Source organism: Loxodonta africana, chromosome 6 (genome assembly GCF_030014295.1).
Source record: "Loxodonta africana isolate mLoxAfr1 chromosome 6, mLoxAfr1.hap2, whole genome shotgun sequence".
NCBI classification, from domain to species: Eukaryota; Metazoa; Chordata; class Mammalia; order Proboscidea; family Elephantidae; genus Loxodonta; species Loxodonta africana.
The window spans coordinates 80,790,218-80,811,247 of NC_087347.1; the positions used below are offsets into that span (position 1 = coordinate 80,790,218).

General features: G+C 36.4%; 1 protein-coding gene across 1 annotated transcript in view; it reads left to right on the forward strand.

The window, feature by feature from the left end:
- Positions 1–21,030, forward strand: part of SCN1A (sodium voltage-gated channel alpha subunit 1) — a 94,645-nt gene that overhangs the window by 52,293 nt on the left and 21,322 nt on the right. Inside the window, exons 17-20 of the mRNA XM_064287043.1 lie at positions 12,496–12,616; positions 14,349–14,503; positions 16,443–16,616; positions 20,620–20,742. Of these exons, the coding sequence (XP_064143113.1) occupies positions 12,496–12,616; positions 14,349–14,503; positions 16,443–16,616; positions 20,620–20,742 (573 nt within the window). The remainder of the gene's footprint in view (positions 1–12,495; positions 12,617–14,348; positions 14,504–16,442; positions 16,617–20,619; positions 20,743–21,030) is intronic.

A 21,030-nucleotide genomic window follows, 5' to 3' on the forward strand; every position in this document is an offset into this window, starting at 1 on the left:
GAAGGACATGGCAGCCTGCTTCCATAAAGACTTAGGGCCTCAGAAACTCTATGGGACAGTTCTACTCTGTCCTACAGGGTCGCCATGAATCGCAGTCGACTCAAGGGCAACGAGTTTGCTTTAGTTTGTTTGTTTTAAGGTCACTTTCAATTCTAATGCTTTCTAAGTTCTAGCAAAAAGAAGTAAGAATAATTTTTAAAATGTATTTGATTGCACGTGTAAGTTCTTCACATAGTGCAGCCTTTACTTTTTTGCTGCTCACGTAAACACAGTTATCGCCACTTGGCATAAAGAAGTTAGAACTACAGATTCCTTTTTTTTCCCTTGAGAAAAGAAAGGAAAAATTGAGCATTTTCCTAAAACTGTTCAGTGGATTGGAAAATAAGAAAACTAAGACTAGCTCAGAGATATTCAAATATCTCTGGGATTCAAAACAGGATTAAGAAAGCGAATATGGCAATTTCTTCTAGAAAATTTAATTATTTGAGTTCTCATTTTAATAAAAAAAATTTAATAGAAGGAATAAAAACACTTTCCTTAAGTTCTGTATCATTGCTCTAGTGTGAACCACATCTGTAATCCATCACCCATGATTCCAGTTTAGTTTCTTCAAAGGGGACAAAGAACTTGAAATTTGTAAAGCTAACTGAATTCAACATCTTTCTAGAAATTTAGATCACCACTCCTTATTTTTTGTAACTATCTCATCCATACTGAATTTTACAATTTTTTTTTTTTATGTGTAGGTCTGTGAAGGGTGAGAAAGTTGCTTTTATTAAGTTTATTGAGTGATTTCAACTTAGTTTTTATGGATGCAACAGGCATCTTTATTTTCATGCTCATTTTATCAAATTATGCAAGATTACGTTAAATTACATAATACAATTAAAAAAAGCTGGCATAAACAGATTAAAAATCAACACAACTTATTTTTTATTTTCTTAAAAACTGGTGGGTGTAACTTATTCTTGATAAGCACACAGCCCACCTAATGGAAGTAGAAATGCACACATACAATAGAGAGTAGCCAACCACCTGAGCAACTTCCACCCATCAAGGGCATCATCAGTGTTTTTTACAGAGATAATGCAAAATATGGTTAATTTGGTAAGTCAGTTAGGATGGAGTTAGATTACAATAAAAAGCAAACAGGTTTAGATGAGACAGCAATTATTTTTCTTCCACTATGAGCAAAAGCAAATAACATTAAGAAATTCGCCTTCACAAAAGTGTTGCTTCCATAAAATCTAAATTGGGGAAATCTGGCTGGAAAACTAAGATGGGAAACAAAAGCTTTATCTGACAGTAATGTCTTAAACAGGTATCCATTCATTCATTCATTCACCAGACATTTATTGGGCATCTAGCATAGGCCATGCCCATGTGCACACTGTGGTCTAGAGTTAGGTGAGCCTAAGAGTGACTGTTATTATTTATAGCTCTCCAGAGGAGAGGTGACAAGAGTGAACTAAAAGTCATAGGAATTTGGAGGATGAGTTTGAAAGAAGAGCTATTTCAGGTAGAATTAAGTAAATTTGAATTACTGTCAATATTTGAAATAAACAAGAGTGAAAAAGGAGATTTAGAGGCTGGGTGCTGAAAGAATGCTACTGCAAATAAGCAGAATCAGGAACTTGGTTAAAGGAGTAGGTTTAGGACAGGAAAAAAGTCATTGCTTTGAGAGCATGTTGAGTTTGAGCGCCATCAGGTACACTTCTACTTTCTTACAGTAGTTCATACAGACTTAAATTTTGTCATACATGTTTGAAAATTTGTAAACATCTAGAGAATCACTTGTCTACCTAGAAACTTTCCAAGAGCAGATATTCCACTGAAATACCAATAATGGGGATGTAATATGAGGTTTTTTTTAAATATGAGTTGGAATTGACTTGATGGCAATGGGCTTGTATTTTGGTTTTAGTCATCTTTTAAATCATCTTTAAAAAACCACTTGCCTTCGAGTCAGCTCCGACTCCTGGAGGTCCCATGGGTGTCAGAGACCTGTGCCCCACAGGGTTTTCAATGGCAGATTTTTCGGAAGTAGATCACCAGGCCTTTCTTCCAGGGCTGGAACTGCCATGTTAACCATTTGCACCACCCAGGGACTCAGACTTCTAAAATGTAGATTGACTCGCAACTGTATATATTGAAGGGAAGGTATGCTCAATTCAACAGCAACTAACAACAACCATACTGAGAACTATAGTCAGTAACTGGTAACATAAAGTTAGGTTTTAAAACCAGAACAAATAATTTTAAAGAATGTTATTAAGGGCAAAGTTGGATGTATTGGCAATAGCACTCTCACCTAGTGAAAGTCAGACCCAATAAGACCTGGAGTAACTTTGCACATTAAAAAAATGTAGTAATTTATTTTACAATCATCAAGGACAGATGCATCAGGGGAGGATATTTAGTGAGGCAATGGGTTGGCATGAAATAAAATTAATTTTATGTTATCTTCAGTTCACATCTTTTTACCTTGGGGCTCAAAGTTGATGATTAGAAAACTGGAATCTAGGTGATTAATAATTATATTTCGTGATGGAAACAAAGTTTGATATGATGCCTATTTGTATTGAGGCAAAATGCACAGTGTGAAGAACTATGCTGAGCAAAAACTGCATTTGTGCAAAAATGTTAAAGGCTTTGCAATTAGTATTTTTAAAAATTTCCCTGTGAGTTAAAGTACTACCATACCAAAGGGTTTTATTGTTGCTTGCCCTTAAGTTACTATTATGACATTTACTTTATAACAAGCATATAATTAGGTTGGCAGAATTACTGTAAACAAAACTTAAATAGAATGTATATCTACAGCTAACAAAAACTGAGCTCGTTGTAGCTGAGGAAATAATTTCTGTGAGGATACAATTTCTATCATATAAAACTTGATTACCGGGGGGCGGAGCCAAGATGGCGGACTAGGCAGACGTTACCTCGGATCCCTCTTACAACAAAGACACGGAAAAACAAGTGAATCGATCACATACATAACAATCTACGAACCCTGAACAACAAACACAGATTTAGAGACGGAGAACGAACTAATACGGGGAAGCAGCGATAGTTTCCAGAGCCTGGAGCCAGAGTACCAGTCAGGTACGGCACAAGCACAGAGACCTGCTCCACCCCCCTGAACTAACCCCGGGAGGGGGACCAGCCGGTTCCACGGGCGGCGTGGGACGCAGCCGGTAGGAGAAGTCCCCGGGAGGCAGTGACTGATCTTGGAGCAGAAAGAGCAGCATCCGAGCCGGAGAACCGTCCCGCAGGGATTTGGACTGCACGCAGGCGGCTTCATTAACATCTGAATAGCCTGAGCCAGAGGGAGAACTCTGATAGGGATCTGACTGCAGTTTTTTTTTAGCGGATTTTCTGGGAAAACTAGTTTCCCAGTGATGGCTCGGAGACAACAATCCATATCAAACCACTTAAAGAAGCAGACCGTGACAGCTTCTCCAACCCCCCAAACAAAAGAATCAAAATCTTTCCCAAATGAAGATACAATTTTGGAATTATCAGATACAGAATATAAAAAACTAATTTACAGAATGCTTAATGATATCACAAATGAAATTAGGATATCTGCAGAAAAAGCCAAGGAACACACTGATAAAACTGTTGAAGAACTCAAAAAGATTATTCAAGAACATACTGGAAAAATTAATAAGTTGCAAGAATCCATAGAGAGACAACATGTAGAAATCCAAAAGATTAACAATAAAATAACAGAATTAGACAACACACTAGGAAGTCAGAGGAGCAGACTCGAGCAATTAGAATGCAGACTGGGACATCTGGAGGACCAGGGAATCAACACCAACATAGCTGAAAAAAAATCAGATAAAAGAATTAAAAAAAATGAAGAAACCCTAAGAATTATGTGGGACTCTATCAAGAAGGATAACCTGCGGATGATTGGAGTCCCAGAACAGGGAGGGGGGACAGAAAACACAGAGAAAATAGTTGAAGAACTTCTGACAGAAAACTTCCCTGACATCATGAAAGACGAAAGGATATCTATCCAAGATGCTCATCGAACCCCATTTAAGATTGATACAAAAAGAAAAACACCAAGACATATTATCATCAAACTCACCAAAACCAAAGATAAACAGAAAATTTTAAAAGCAGCCAGGGAGAAAAGAAAGGTTTCCTTCAAGGGAGAATCAATAAGAATATGTTCTGACTACTCAGCAGAAACCATGCAGGCAAGAAGGGAATGGGACGACATATACAGAACACTGAAGGAGAAAAACTGCCAACCAAGGATCATATATCCAGCAAAACTCTCTCTGAAATATGAAGGCGAAATTAAGATATTTACAGACAAACACAAGTTTAGAGAATTTGCAAAAACCAAACCAAAGCTACAAGAAATACTAAAGGATATTGTTTGGTCACAGAACCAATAATATCAGATATCAGCACAACACAAGGTCACAAAACAGAACGTCCTGATATCAACTCAAATAGGGAAATCACAAAAACAAACAAATTAAGATTAATTAAAAAAAAAAAATACACATAACAGGGAATCATGGAAGTCAATAGGTAAAAGATCACAATAATCAAAAAGAGGGACTAAATACAGGAGGCATTGAACTGCCATATGGAGAGTGATACAAGGCGATATAGGACAATACAAGTCAGGTTTTTACTTAGTAAAATAGGGGTATATAATGAGGTAACCACAAAAAGGTATAACAACTCTATAACTCAAGATAAAAGCCAAGAAAAACGTAACGACTCAACTAACATAAAGTCAAACACTACGAAAATGAGGATCTCACAATTTACTAAGAAAAACGCCTCAGCACAAAAAAGTATGTGGAAAAATGAAATTGTCAACAACACACATAAAAAGGCATCAAAATGACAGCACTAAAAACTTATTTATCTATAATTACCCTGAATGTAAATGGACTAAATGCACCAATAAAGAGACAGAGAGTCACAGACTGGATAAAGAAACACGATCCATCTATATGCTGCCTACAAGAGACACACCTTAGACTTAGAGACACAAACAAACTAAAACTCAAAGGATGGAAAAAAGTATATCAAGCAAACAATAAGCAAAAAAGAAGAGGAGTAGCAATATTAATTTCTGACAAAATAGACTTTAGACTTAAATCCACCACAAAGGATAAAGAAGGACACTATATAATGATAAAAGGGACAATTGATCAGGAAGACATAACCATATTAAATATTTACGCACCCAATGACAGGGCTGCAAGATACATAAATCAAATTTTAACAGAACTGAAAAGCGAGATAGATACCTCCACAATTATAGTAGGAGACTTCAACACACCACTTTCGGAGAAGGACAGGACATCCAGTAAGAAGCTCAACAGAGACACGGAAGATCTAATTACAACAATCAACCAACTTGACCTCATTGACTTATACAGAACTCTCCACCCAACTGCGGCAAAATATACTTTTTTTTCCAGCGCACATGGAACATTCTCTAGAATAGACCACATATTAGGTCATAAAACAAACCTTTGCAGAGTCCAAAACATCGAAATATTACAAAGCATCTTCTCAGACCACAAGGCAATAAAACTAGAGATCAATAACAGAAAAACGAGGGAAAAGAAATCAAATACTTGGAAAATGAACAATACCCTCCTGAAAAAAGACTGGGTTATAGAAGACATCAAGGAGGGAATAAGGAAATTCATAGAAAGCAACGAGAATGAAAATACTTCCTATCAAAACCTCTGGGACACAGCAAAAGCAGTGCTCAGAGGCCAATTTATATCAATAAATGCACACATACAAAAAGAAGAAAGAGCCAAAATCAGAGAACTGTCCCTACAACTTGAACAAATAGAAAGTGAGCAACAAAAGAATCCATCAGGCACCAGAAGAAAACAAATAATAAAAATTAGAGCTGAACTAAATGAATTAGAGAACAGAAAAACAATCGAAAGAATTAACAAAGCCAAAAGCTGGTTCTTTGAAAAAATTAACAAAATTGATAAACCATTGGCTAGACTGACTAAAGAAATACAGGAAAGGAAACAAATAACCCGAATAAGAAATGAGAAGGACCACATCACAACAGAACCAAATGAAATTAAAAGAATCATTTCAGATTATTATGAAAAATTGTACTCTAACAAATTTGAAAACCTAGAAGAAATGGATGAATTCCTGGAAAAACACTACCTACCTAAACTAACACATTCAGAAGTAGAACAACTAAATAGACCCATAACAAAAAAAGAGATTGAAACGGTAATCAAAAAACTCCCAACAAAAAAAAGTCCTGGCCCGGACGGCTTCACTGCAGAGTTCTACCAAATTTTCAGAGAAGAGTTAACACCACTACTACTAAAGGTATTCCAAAGCATAGAAAATGACGGAATACTACCCAACTCATTCTATGAAGCCACCATCTCCCTGATACCAAAACCAGGTAAAGACATTACAAAAAAAGAAAATTATAGACCTATATCCCTCATGAACATTGATGCAAAAATCCTCAACAAAATTCTAGCCAATAGAATCCAACGACACATCAAAAAAATAATTCACCCTGATCAAGTGGGATTTATACCAGGTATGCAAGGCTGGTTTAATATCAGAAAAACCATTAATGTAATCCATCACATAAATAAATCAAAAGACAAAAACCACATGATCTTATCAATTGATGCAGAAAAGGCATTTGACAAAGTCCAACACCCATTCATGATAAAAACTCTCACGAAAATAGGAATTGAAGGAAAATTCCTCAACATAATAAAGGGCATCTATGCAAAGCCAACAGCCAATATCACTCTAAATGGAGAGAACCTGAAAGCATTTCCCTTGAGAACGGGAACCAGACAAGGATGCCCTTTATCACCGCTCTTATTCAACATCGTGTTGGAAGTCTTAGCCAGGGCAATCAGGCTAGACAAAGAAATAAAAGGTATCCGGATTGGCAAGGAAGAAGTAAAGTTATCACTATTTGCAGATGACATGATTATATACACAGAAAACCCTAAGGAATCCTCCAGAAAACTACTGAAACTAATAGAAGAGTTTGGCAGAGTCTCAGGTTATAAAATAAACATACAAAAATCACTTGGATTCCTCTACATCAACAAAAAGAACACCGAAGAGGAAATTACCAAATCAATACCATTCACAATAGCCCCCAAGAAGATAAGATACTTAGGAATAAATCTTACCAAGGATGTAAAAGACCTATACAAAGAAAACTACAAAGCTCTACTACAAGGAATTCAAAAGGACATACTTAAGTGGAAAAACATACCTTGCTCATGGATAGGAAGACTTAACATAGTAAAAATGTCTATTCTACCAAAAGCCATCTATACATTTAACGCACTTCCGATCCAAATTCCAATGTCATATTTTAAGGGGATAGAGAAACAAATCACCAATTTCATATGGAACGGAAAGAAGCCCCGGATAAGCAAAGCACTACTGAAAAAGAAGAAGAAAGTGGGAGGCCTCACCTTACCTGACTTCAGAACCTATTATACAGCCACAGTAGTCAAAACAGCCTGGTATTGGTACAACAACAGACACATAGACCAATGGAACAGAATTGAGAACCCAGACATAGATCCATCCGTTTATGAGCAGCTGATATTTGACAAAGGCCCAGTGTCAATTAACTGGGGAAAAGATAGCCTTTTTAACAAATGGTGCTGGCATAACTGGATATCCATTTGCAAAAAAATGAAACAGGACCCATACCTCACACCATGCACAAAAACTAACTCCAAGTGGATCAAAGACCTAAACATAAAGACTAAAACGATAAAGATCATGGAAGAAAAAATTGGGACAACCCTAGGAGCCCTAATACAAGGTATAAACAGAATACAAAACATTACCAAAAATGATGAAGAGAAACCCGATAACTGGGAGCTCCTAAAAATCAAACACCTATGCTCATCTAAAGACTTCACCAAAAGAGTAAAAAGACCACCTACAGATTGGGAAAGAATTTTCAGCTATGACATCTCCGACCAGCGCCTGATCTCTAAAATCTACATGATTCTGTCAAAACTCAACCACAAAAAGACAAACAACCCAATCAAGAAGTGGGCAAAGGATATGAACACACATTTCTCTAAAGAAGATATTCAGGCAGCCAACAGATACATGAGAAAATGCTCTCGATCATTAGCCATTAGAGAAATGCAAATTAAAACTACGATGAGATTCCATCTCACACCAGCAAGGCTGGCATTAATCCAAAAAACACAAAATAATAAATGTTGGAGAGGCTGCGGAGAGATTGGAACTCTCATACACTGCTGGTGGGAATGTAAAATGGTACAACCACTTTGGAAATCTATCTGGCGTTATCTTAAACAGTTAGAAATAGAACTACCATACAACCCAGAAATCCCACTCCTAGGAATATACCCTAGAGATACAAGAGCCTTCATACAAACAGATATATGCACACCCATGTTTATTGCAGCTCTGTTTACAATAGCAAAAAGTTGGAAGCAACCAAGGTGTCCATCAACGGATGAATGGGTAAATAAATTGTGGTATATTCACACAATGGAATACTACGCATCGATAAAGAACAGTGACGAATCTCTGAAACATTTCATAACATGGAGGAACCTGGAAGGCATTATGCTGAGCGAAATTAGTCAGAGGCAAAAGGACAAATATTGTATAAGACCACTATTATAAGATCTTGAGAAATAGTAAACCTGAGAAGAACACATACTTTTGTGGTTACGAGGGGGGGAGGGAGGGAGGGTGGGAGAGGGTTTTTTATTGATTAATCAGTAGATAAGAACTGCTTTAGGTGAAGGGAAAGACAACACTCAATACATGGAAGGTCAGCTCAATTGGACTGGACCAAAAGCAAAGAAGTTTCCGGGATAAAATGAATGCTTCAAAGGTCAGCGGAGCAAGCGCGGGGGTCTGGGGAACATGGTTTGCGGGGACTTCTAAGTCAATTGGCAAAATAATTCTATTATGAAATCATTCTGCATCCCACTTTGAAATGTGGCGTCTGGGGTCTTAAATGCTAACAAGCGGCCATCTAAGATGCAGCAATTGGTCTCAACCCACCTGGAGCAAAGGAAAATGAAGAACACCAAGCCCACATGACAACTAAGAGCCCAAGAGACAGAAAGGGCCACATGAACCAGAGACCTACATCATCCTGAGACCAGAAGAACTAGTTGGTGCCCGGCCACAATCGATGACTGCCCTGACAGGGAGCTCAGCAGAGGACCCCTGAGGGAGCAGGAGATCAGTGGGATGCAGACCCCAAATTCTCATAAGAAGACCAAACTTAATTGTCTGACTGAGACTGGAGGAATCCCGGCGGCCATGCTCCCCAGACCCTCTGTTGACACAGGACAGGAACCATCCCCGAAGACAACTCATCAGAAATGAAAGGGACTGGTCAGCGGGTGGGAGAGAGATGCTGATGAAGAGTGAGCTAATTATATCAGGTGGACACTTGAGATTGTGTTGGCAACTCTTGCCTGGAGGGGGGATGGGAAGATAGAGAGAGAGGGAAGCCGGCAAAATTGTCAAGAAAGGAGAGACTGAAAGGGCTGACTCAAGACGGGGAGAGTAAGTGGGAGTAGGGAGTGAGATGTATGTAAACTTATATGTGACAGACTGATTGGATTTGTAAACGTTCACTTGAAGCTTAATAAAAGTTATTATTAAAAAAAAAAAAAAAACTTGATTACCAGTTTATCGTATCAATGTGTGATTTGTTGTTTTCTCACTTCAAGGGTGAATTGTAGATGCTGTACTTTGTTAGGTCCATCATATTTGCTCCATGGAAACTTTTAAGTTGGTAAAGGAGTTACAAGTTTGTAATCCCACTGTTTCTTTTGTTTCCAAAAAACTGTTATTTTGTGAGTCTTAACCACTGTGCCACAGTGGTTAAGAGCTTGGCCCCTAACCAAAAGGTTAGGAGTTCAAATCTACCAGCTGCTCCTTGGAAACCCTATGGGGCAGTTCTACTCTGACCTATAGGGTCGATATGAGTTGGATTTGACTCGACGGCAATGGCTTGTTGTTGTTGTTGTTGTTGTTAATGTAGACTAGAAAGCATATGTGGGGATCAGATCTAACAGATAACAGCTATGTGTATAGCAAAGATTTGCCGTTGAAATTAACTTGTTTCATCTGAATGCCACTCCACACATACGTTTATTCAAAGAAAACAGCATGCCTTCCAGTTCTTGTTTAGTGGTGAGAATGGTTAAACTTCTCCAGTTCCATTCACTGATTGTGATGTACGAGATTGCTTTTCTTCTGAAGAACACTGGGTGACTGACGACAAAATACGGCAAACATGGCTTTTATAAAATAGTGGATGAATTGTTTTCATGACACTTACAATGCCAATAAAGGTCATTTCTATAATTTTAAGTTCTTTGTTGAAGTGATACGTCTTACTTTAAATCTATCACGGTAGGGCCAAATGCTAAATCTCTATTTTTAATATTGAGGTAAGATATCAGAATTTCTTCAGAAGAACAGATTGTTTTATGAATGGTGTGGTTGAGATGTGACTCAAGCTCAACATTTGGTGGTTGTCTTTATTTGTCGGAGGAAGAAGCCAGTGACTTCTTACTGGACATGTTTTTAATTCAGTACAAATGCTGGAGTAGAACATAAAGATTTTCAGAGCTGAATGCAACCAAAAAGTAGATTAAAATTCTATTTGCTCCTCTATCCCATGTTGAACATTGAACCTTCCAGCTTTTGAGTGTGGTTGTTGCTGTCGTTAGGTACCGTTGAGTTGGTTCTGACTCATAGCGACCCTGTGTAGAACTGGAGGAAACACTGCCTGGTCCTGCACTATCCTCACAGTTGGTGCTGTGTTTGAGCTCATTGGTGCAGCCACTCTGTAAAAGTGTGTTATGCAGGCCAGTGAAATATTCGTTGGACTGTTGAAATTAGTCTTCAGTGAGAAATCACTTATGTAATTTCTGTAATCATCTCTAATGTATTCAGAAATATGACAGAGCTGCTGTATCGTTAAAGGTCCCGATGACTTGAAACTGTGAGTTAAAATATTTCTATTTTACAAGAAATGAAAAATAAAAGAAGAAAGCAACTGAATATGCACCCAGACCTATGAGCTATCCTTCTTTGAACAAATAATTTGGTAAAATTTTCCCTCCCAAATCAGCTTTCTTATAAATATGAAATTCTCATTAGTAATTTTAATGTTTTTTTTTATTATTTAAAATATTGTAATAACAGGCTTAATTTTTGGTTAGTGTGTGTTTTTAAATACCTGTTGGATGATCTACATAAGCCTAAAGTTTGAGAAACACTGTACTAGATTTGAAAGCCCCATGAAGGCAAGGACCACAGATGTTTTATTCACCAATACTCAAAATTTAGTACATAGGTGGTATTCAATAAATATTACTTTAAAATTAATGAATGAATGAATTGCCAAAAATTTAAAAACCTATGCTGATTTCCAAAGGGTCAGTAGTTCGAATCTGCCAGGCGCTCCTTGGAAACTCTACGGGGCAGTTCTACTCTGTCCTATAGGGTCGTTATGAGTCAGAATCGACTCGATGGCACTGGGTATGCTGATTTTCAGGGAGAACATTCAGTGGGCATATCAATAATTCTATTACGTCTGCCACATATGTTTTAAACTCTAGGAAAAGAAATATGTGTCTCAATAATACTGTAAAAATACAAAAGAAAGTATCATTTTAACTAGATTTCTTCTTTCGTTCTTCATATAGCACATTAATATAACCACTGTTTGTCAGGGAAACTGAATTTTCCTACACATTATTTATCTCAGCTTATAATACTTTTTTTTTTTTTTTTTTAATAATACTTTAGGATCTAAAGTATTAGCCGGAAATTGAAAGAGTTAATTTAATGTATCTGAGGTCCTTTGTTTATTGATGTATTTTCACCTATTGCGTTTTTGTAACAATTTCTCCCCAAGGTACGCAAGGGATATACGTACACCAACACATTTATAATAAATACTTCTGAACACCCTAACCATGAAAATCAGTCATGTGAGTGAAAATAACAAGTAGTGTTTGCTTAGAAGTAAGAGATTGTTAAATAAATATATAAAACCAAACATTAAAATGCAGAATAAACTAAGGACATTATTTTCTTCTAAGGTAGGATTCTAGGGATCCCCTCTTTCTTTTTCTCTGCCTTGCTCTCTCCCTCTCTCTCATGCTTCCGTAATTCACAGGACAATGGTTCGCTTAGTATATGTTGCTGATAGACATTTTTAACTTCATAACACAACCATCTGATTTTTTGGTCAATTATGGTGAAGAAGTTAACATAGACAATGATTTCCTCATTTCCTCTTCAATTCTTCTTTTGTTTCACACTTAAAAATCTCTTTACTTCAAGAAGAATTCAAAATAAGTTCATGGTACGAATTCTTTCTTATTAGGCCACTTCTTAGCTACCGAAATAGCAGTGATTTCCTTTTTATGTCCATCTCCTGTACAGAAACTTAATGAAAGCAGTAGCTCGTCGGAAGGCAGCACCGTAGACATCGGTGCGCCTGCAGAAGAACAGCCTGTAGTGGAACCTGAAGAAACCCTTGAGCCTGAAGCCTGTTTCACTGAAGGTAAAGAAAATGACCTTAGGTTAATTTTCCATTTGTGCATATTTTTAAACCACTGATCACTCAGCATGGATCACCCCAGAACAGAGCAGAACTTTGTAGTAGATCTATTTCCATTACCCCTAAGATGTTAACAGACAAAAAGAATTTCAAATCTAGGTTATTTTTTCATTATCTTTGCCTGTCACATGGAAGGGATCATGAACAATGAGGAGAAAATTGTTTTAAGGTAATCAAAACTGACATAATTTTTAAAAATAATTTTTAATATATAAACTTAGAATTTTGAAAAATTAGTGATTTCACAATAAGTTGGCATATGATAAGCTACTCAGAATAGTCTCTCATGCACAGAATTTGCCTTAAAAATAACTACTAAAACTAAATGAATTACAAATGCTAAACCCTTTTTTTTAAAGTAAAAATATCTTTTTCCAGTACTTGTTGGATGGAACAGGAAATAAGCACTGACCTTGACGCCTGATGCCTTAACAGTGTCTAGTCAAGACTGACGCAACATGGGCAACAGATGGAAGAGATAGGTTTTCCCATGACTGGAATTTCTCATGATTTGATTTTCTTGGGGATTTGAGTTTTGTAGATACGAATGTATTTGCAAATTATCTGTTTTGTGGTCTTTTCCTCATAGGCTTAAATCATACACATTCAAAGTCCTTCTCAAAACTACCTTCAACTGACGATAGCGTAAAAGAGCTTATTCCTCTGAACACCTGTAACAAATACATTCATATAATTCATTTAATAATTAGTCATACATTGTTGTCGTTAGTTGCCGATGGCATGGCAAATTTATGAAAACTCTTTCACCTTTGAATTGTTATATGTATATTTACTGTCTTCCTTGTTTCCTCTTCCTTTTCCTCCTTCCTTGCCTTTCTTCTTCCCTCTTTCCCTTCCTTCCCTTTTTCTTCCTCCTCTTTTCTTCCAGCATGCCTGCTTTTTTTTTTTTTTTTTTCCCTTTTGAGGATAGGTTGAGGGTGTGGAGGACCCACTTTCCTGTTCTTATATATATATTTTGAAAACCAGAATGTAAAGTCCCTAGTTGTAATGTACATGTTCTCTACATTATCATTATTAATACTTTTTATCCTCTATGGTGCTTACAATGGTACTCACAAATACTTGTTGGTGTAATTATGATGTCAGAGTGCATGAAAGCAGTATGAGGAAGTCAATGACAAACAAGAACAGGGCCAGGAAAATCCCATTTTAGTGCGCTGAATTAATTTTGGAAATGACTTAGTCTCTTTTAGGAACACCCCAAGAAAACCTGAACAGTAACAAATCCAACATGGGTGGGAGATTCTATATCCTCTTTTAAAAGAAAGTTTTCTGTTTATTAGTATTAATTCGGATTTCAAAGACCTTAACAGGAGTGAATTCAGCTGAGTGCAATAGGATGATATAATACAGGACAAAAATACTTTACATTTATTTGTGCTTTACTCTTTACAAAGTTCTTTCTTGGACAACAACACTGTGAAGTAGAAAAAGTAGGTATTAGTATCAGGGAACCATTTAAAGAAGTTGAATAATTTTCAAAACTTCATACAGTTAATGAATTGTGTCCTTACTATTCCAGGCTTATATCCCCTATCCTAGCAAGGTAGAGACACCCGTAGTAATAAAAAGACAAATCAGGGACATGCCAAAGGATATTACTGAAGCAGTAGAAGTAATTTTATCTACTCCTATAAAAATATCATTCTTGCAGGCTGTGTGCAAAGATTCAAATGTTGTCAAATCAGTGTGGAAGAAGGGAGAGGAAAACAATGGTGGAACCTGAGAAGAACATGTTTCCGAATTGTTGAACATAACTGGTTTGAGACCTTCATTGTTTTCATGATTCTCCTTAGTAGTGGAGCTCTGGTGAGTGAATATTAAGCAAAAATGCTACAATATCGATTTTTAAAATCTTATAATACTGGTGACCTATTAATCATTTCTACTGCACTGTCCTAGTATCCAATGAGTTTTTAATTATTCTACCTCATATCTTCCATACTATAGACTTAATATATAAAATGTGTAAGTATACATTTCTGGATTTACTTTTATTATACATATGTATATTTCTAAAAAGCTGTTCATTAATGCTTGCTTATTAGTGGAAACCCTGGTGGCGTAGTGGTTAAGAGCTGCATCTGCTAACCAAAGGGTCGGCAGTTCAAATCTACCAGGCACTCCTTGGAAACTCAATGGGGCAGTTCTACTCTGTCCTATAGGGTCACTATCAGTTGGAATCGACTTGACAGCAATAGGTTTGGTTTCTTTTTTTATTATTAAGTAGCCTGTAAAATTTGGCCTTTCACCTTATTCATTATAACCCAAAGAATATGAATGTTCAGTTACTCATATGTAATAAGAAAATAAGCATGGCAACCACATGGTAGTTAATGGAAGTTCTGTGATTGGGAATATGTATGTTCTGAGTTTTGCTAAATTTTGTTTCTGAATTATTATCTCATTGAGACAGTCACTTAGTCCTGGGGGATCATTTTTCTGTCTCTTTCTTATTGTGTTCATTATTCTCTTGCTGGCTCAGGAAACAATGAATGTTGGTAACTATAAATATTGGGCAACAATGCCTACGTGATTCATTTAAGGACTGGTTTCTCTTTATAAGAAGGTGTTCATTTCAGCAGAATCAATTTATATTTATAGGAAAAATCATTTATAAAAATATAAAGTATAAGACATAGACAGCATTTCTAAAAATACTAAGAAATAGAATACTTTAGCAATTAGATAGATGATAGATAGGTACATAGATAGATGATTAGATAGATAGATGGATGATAGGTAGGTAGATAGGTAGATAGACAGACAGACAGAAGGATGGAAGGAAGGGAAGGAGGAAGAATTTGCTTACTTTGAAACACAATTACCCACAAGTTTCTTTCACTTAAGTTTATAATTCTAACACAGGCTGATGTCTTCCTAGGTATTTCTCTGATGAAATAAATTTTCTCTACAAGTCACTTGAGACAAGAAATGCATTTTCACTATTGAAAGGAATGTATACTTAGATGTAAAATATCAGAGAGAGCTTAATATTAGAAGAATGCATATTATGGACTAGATGAGAAGTAATTTTATTTAACCATTGCTATCACGCCATATCTCTGTGGAGAAATGTAAGCTATGAACCAAGTAAAGAAGGAGAAATGTAAGCTATGAACCAAGTAAAGAAACAAGAAAGAGGCAGATGAACCTAAATATTTAGCAAAATTGGGCAATGCGATGATCAGTTGCAGTTTTTGCTTTATGAAATACGGGCATTCACTTTTTATTTCTTTATGCTCTCTTCTGTAGCCAAAAAAACCAACAGAAGAAAGCAAAAGAAATGAAACAAAGGAACAAATAACTTCAAATTAGGGTGGCAACATAAGATTTGACATCAAGAACTATTTCTTGAGCGAGTCAAAATTAATTCATTGGAATTATGCTCCTTTCTTCTTGCAGTTTAGTCATTAATAATTAAAAGATCTTTAAGAGGATCTAATTCCAATGAAATTAGATAGGTAGCTGCAGTAAAACCTGCAAAAGCCAGAACCTGTGAAAAGAGGAAACCTGTTAGAGAAGGAAAACACACTGGGTATTTATGAAGTAAGAGTCTTAACAGAGAGAGATAGGAAAAGTGGAAGACACCCTATCAAAGAGGAAAACTTGTGAGACGCAGAAAAACAAGGCAGCATTGCCAAGTTCCTGCTCTCATAGGTTTCACTGTAGATGGATACGTAAGAAAATATAGCTTGTAGACTGTAATAGCATTTGAAAACTGAAACGTGTAATTTTTTCTTTATAGGCATTTGAAGACATATATATTGATCAGCGAAAGACAATTAAGACTATGTTGGAATATGCTGACAAGGTTTTCACTTATATTTTCATTCTGGAAATGCTTCTAAAATGGGTAGCATATGGCTATCAAACGTATTTCACCAATGCTTGGTGTTGGCTCGACTTCTTAATTGTTGATGTAGGTATCCTCCATATCTTTGTATTCCATTCAATGTAGTTCGTCTTGTTTCTATGCCAATTCTAAAATAGTGAATCTCTAACCACTAGGTTGTTTTCACGGGCATACCACTTGATAGACACTAAATTCACTCACTGAGTCATAGTGTAGGTTTTGGAAGAAATGGGCTACATTAGTACTGATTTAAAATAAGGTTGGGGGGAAGGGATTTATGGCAGGTTATCTAGAATAAAAAGTTTAAAAACAAACAGCCGCAACTTCTAAGAGAAATGATAAAACAGGGAACTTGAAGGGTATGTTGCTTAAATTAGATAACCAGTATAACAGCTGGGTTTGGCAATCAGATCCATATTTGAATCCCAACCCTACCATTTATTGGTTGTATGCCACTGAGTAAGTTATTTGGCCCTCACCCTGTGAAAATGGTGATAATAATACACTACTGAAGGCTCTCAATAAGCAGTGATACTAGGGAAGGGGGGTGGTCTATTGTCATTTAAAAAAATTCTATTTGATCTACTAAAACATTTTAAAGGATAAATAACTCCATTATGGAATCCCCGGATAGTGAAAACAGTTAATGGGTTTGGCAGCTAATCAAAAGTTGGAGGTTCGAGTCCACCCAGAGACAACTTGAAAGAAAGCCCTGGTGATCTACTTTTCAAAAATCAGCCATTGAAAACTCTATGGAGCACAGTTCTACTCTAACATACATAGGGTTGCCGTGAGTCAAAATTGACTATTCAGCAACTAGGACTGGTTTTAACTCCATTATAGGAAGCAAGGTGTATCAGAGTAAAAAGAAAGACATCTCTATGTCTTGCAGTAGTGTGGGGTTTACCTAGACTATAGACTAGGATTATAAAAAAAAAAAATAAAAATTAGTGCCATCGATATAGCAAGCCCATAATACAGTAAGACCCTGAGTTACGATTTCCAGCTTACAGACAACTCGAACTTGCCCTTTAAAAACATTTTCCCTCACCTTGAAATGATTCAACCAGCCCCTACTTTCAACAAGTTCTTCATCACAATCACCTTTAGCTGCTGCACGTGCAATTTTCTAATCATTGAAAAAGCTTCGAGTTTTTCTTGGAATAAACACGAACCCAACCAAACCTGTTGCTGTCCAGTCGATTGACTCATAGCGACCCTATAGGACAGAGTAGAACTGCCCATAGGATTTCCAAGGAGCAGTTGGTAGTTTCAAACTGCTGACCTTTTAGTTAGCAGCCTGAGCTCTTAACCACTGCGCCACCAGGGCTCCTTCTTGCACTAACCAAAAAAAAAATGAAACCCAGTGCCTTCGAGCCAATTCTGACTCATAGCAACCCTATAGGCCAGAGTAGAACTGCCCCATAGAGTTTCCAAGGAGCGCCTGGCAGATTCAACCTGCCGACCCTTTGGTTAGCAGCGGTAGCACTTAACCACTATGCCACCAGGGTTTCCTCTTGTACTATAGTAAGGCAAAATAAGAACCATATGCACCTGTTCCGACGTAAAGACATACTCAGGAATGGATTTCTCATTCCTAACCCAGGGACGGCCTGCATACCAAATAGCCATCCATAGAATTTGTAACCCAGTGGCTAACACTTCATTTGCCCTAAAGTGGGTCCTTAAGGCTTATTAAAGTTAAACATCGTGTTTCATGTTATCAATCTGGCATGCCTTCAACTTTGGAAAAAATATGTCCAGAATATCAGAAATGTATAGATAACAGTTCTATTCTAAAAGTTTAATAATACAGCAGGACTATGCAGTTTCTTATGGAAAATATTCCTAGCGCTAACAGTGACACATATTTTATAACTCTGTGATTCTGAACAAAGGCAAAGCTGAAGCTATTTGAGAGGCTTAATATTGTTACCATGAAATGAATGGATGAGAAAACTTTGAAAGAATAATTTCTTCATCATTATCATAAAAAAGTATGAGGTTTCATGTATCGGAACTTATATAATATTTCAATTCCTCGTGATTTTTTACAGTAGATTTTAAATCTAAATATAACTTAACCCTTTTAAAACTTTTGAGCTTTGCGCATATTGACGTCCCTGAGTGGTGCAGAGTTAGCGCTCAACTTTAACTGAAAGATTAGCAATTCGAACTCACCCAGAGGCAACTCAGAAGATAGGCCTGGTGATCTGCCTCCCAAAGGTTAAACCCAGAAAACCCAGTGCAAAAGATTAGAGCCTTGAAAACCCTGTGAAACAGTTCTACTCTACACACATGGAGTCACCATGAGTTGGAATCAATTCAACAGTAACTAACAACAGCAGTTATGCTTATTACACATCTGAGCTTTTTATTGGAAAAAGGAATTTATTTTCAAATGCGGTTTTTTAATAGCCATTTCTAAAACTTTTAATGAAAATAATTCTGTAGATAATTTTATAGTTTTCCAATAATACTTTTATTTTTCAATGTTTTGTTTTAATTATTTTATGAGGGTTAATACAGTGGTCTAAAAGAGAAAAAAGCAATTATAACACACCACAAATAATGTAAAAAATATGTAAAATTTAAAGTAACTTAAATGCACTTCAAAATAGAAAATTTTACAAGATTACAAGATGTATAGTGTATGTGAAAATGTCCGATACTACAAAAAAAAAAAAAAATCATTGCTATCAAGTCAATTCCAACTCATAATGACCTTACAGGACACAGCAGAACTTTCCCACAGGGTTTCCAAGGAGCGACTGGTGGATTTGAACTGCCGACCTTTTGCTTAGCAGCCAAGCTCTCAACCACTGCCACCAGGATTTCCTACCCAATACTAGTCACTTTCAAACCAAAGAAATTGTAACCCTGCTTGGATATAGAGTTTTGACAAATTCTGCATTTAGAGAATGAGATACCTAATATATTTTTTCCTCAGTCATATGTATTTCATACAAATTAAAAAAATCCGGTCATTAATTTATTTGGTAAATATTTGTTGACATGCCATTTTGGGCTGGATTCTGGGGCAGAAGCTATAAATTAGTATACAAAAATTTGAGGAAGTTTTATGATAGAATTACATTTTAAGTTATTTATATAGAAATAAACTTTAAACAACTTGAAAGATAATATATTAGCTTTCAAATTAATTCAGCACATCAATTTCTGAGACTATCATTTATAATGCTGAATATACAGATTCAGGATAAAGATTTTTTGCTTTTTCAGGTTTACTGGAAGTTTTTTGCATTTCATAAACTAGCCATATGGCAAAGCCTTAAATTCAACAGCAACTTAATATAAAGTAAAAAAAAAGATAACCAATGGCGTTTTCTTCCACCTGGATTTCTTCCTTCCTGTTATTAATTTTTTGGTTTCATCTTTCTAACTAATTGCTCCACTAGTATATTTTTAAAAAAGAAAAAGTCCAAACCCCTTGGCGTCGAGTCTATTCCAACTCACGACAACCCTGTAGGACAAAGTAAAACTGCACCATGGGGTTTCCAAGGAGCACCTGGTGGTTTTGAACTGCTGACCTTTTGGTTAGCCGTTGAAGCTCTTAACCACTGTGCCACCAGGGTTTCCCACTAATGTATTAGTGGATAAGTGGTATATTACATGATATTTCAAATTTTTTATCCATCTACCTTTTAATTAATGTCTTAAAAACTACTTGGTTTATTTCAAACTGAAAATGTTTTCTTAGATTTATAAATGGTTTCCTGAAAATGTCTAACCATTCATCTTCTGAGTTATCACAAGCAAAGATTTTATTTGTTATATTACATACCAGCTGCCATTGAGTCAGTTCCAGCTGATGGTGATCCCGTGTATTTCGGAGTAGAGCTGCCCTCCATAGCGTTTTCATGGCTGTGACCTTTCGGAAGCAGATCGCCAAATCTTTATTCTGAGGCACCTCTGGGTGGGTTCCAGTGGCCAACCTTTTAGTTAGTAGCCCAGTGTTTAACAGTTTTCTCCACCCAAGGACTCCACGGTATATTACATAATGACTACAAATTGAATGACAAAAATTCCTCTTTATTGTTTTGTGCAGGTTTCATTGGTCAGTTTAACAGCAAATGCCTTGGGCTACTCAGAACTTGGTGCCATCAAATCTCTCAGGACACTAAGAGCTCTGAGGCCTCTAAGAGCCTTATCACGGTTTGAAGGGATGAGGGTAAGAAAAAATGAAAGAACTTGTAATATTGCATATAGCCAAAATTAAATTAAATTTTTAAAATATAAAATCCATGCATGCAAAAGGAATGGCAGATCCTTGCAAAATTGCTACTTTATTCTTTTATCTGTTGCATATTTACTTCTAGGAGATATGCAAGAGAACATAGGCCCCCTCCTCCCTTGAAATGATATTATATCATTTATCCCTGCTGTGCTTATTAAAATGACTTGATTTCCTAATCCTTCTTGGGAGTTTCCTTACAAATCTGTATACAAAAAGCAGGTG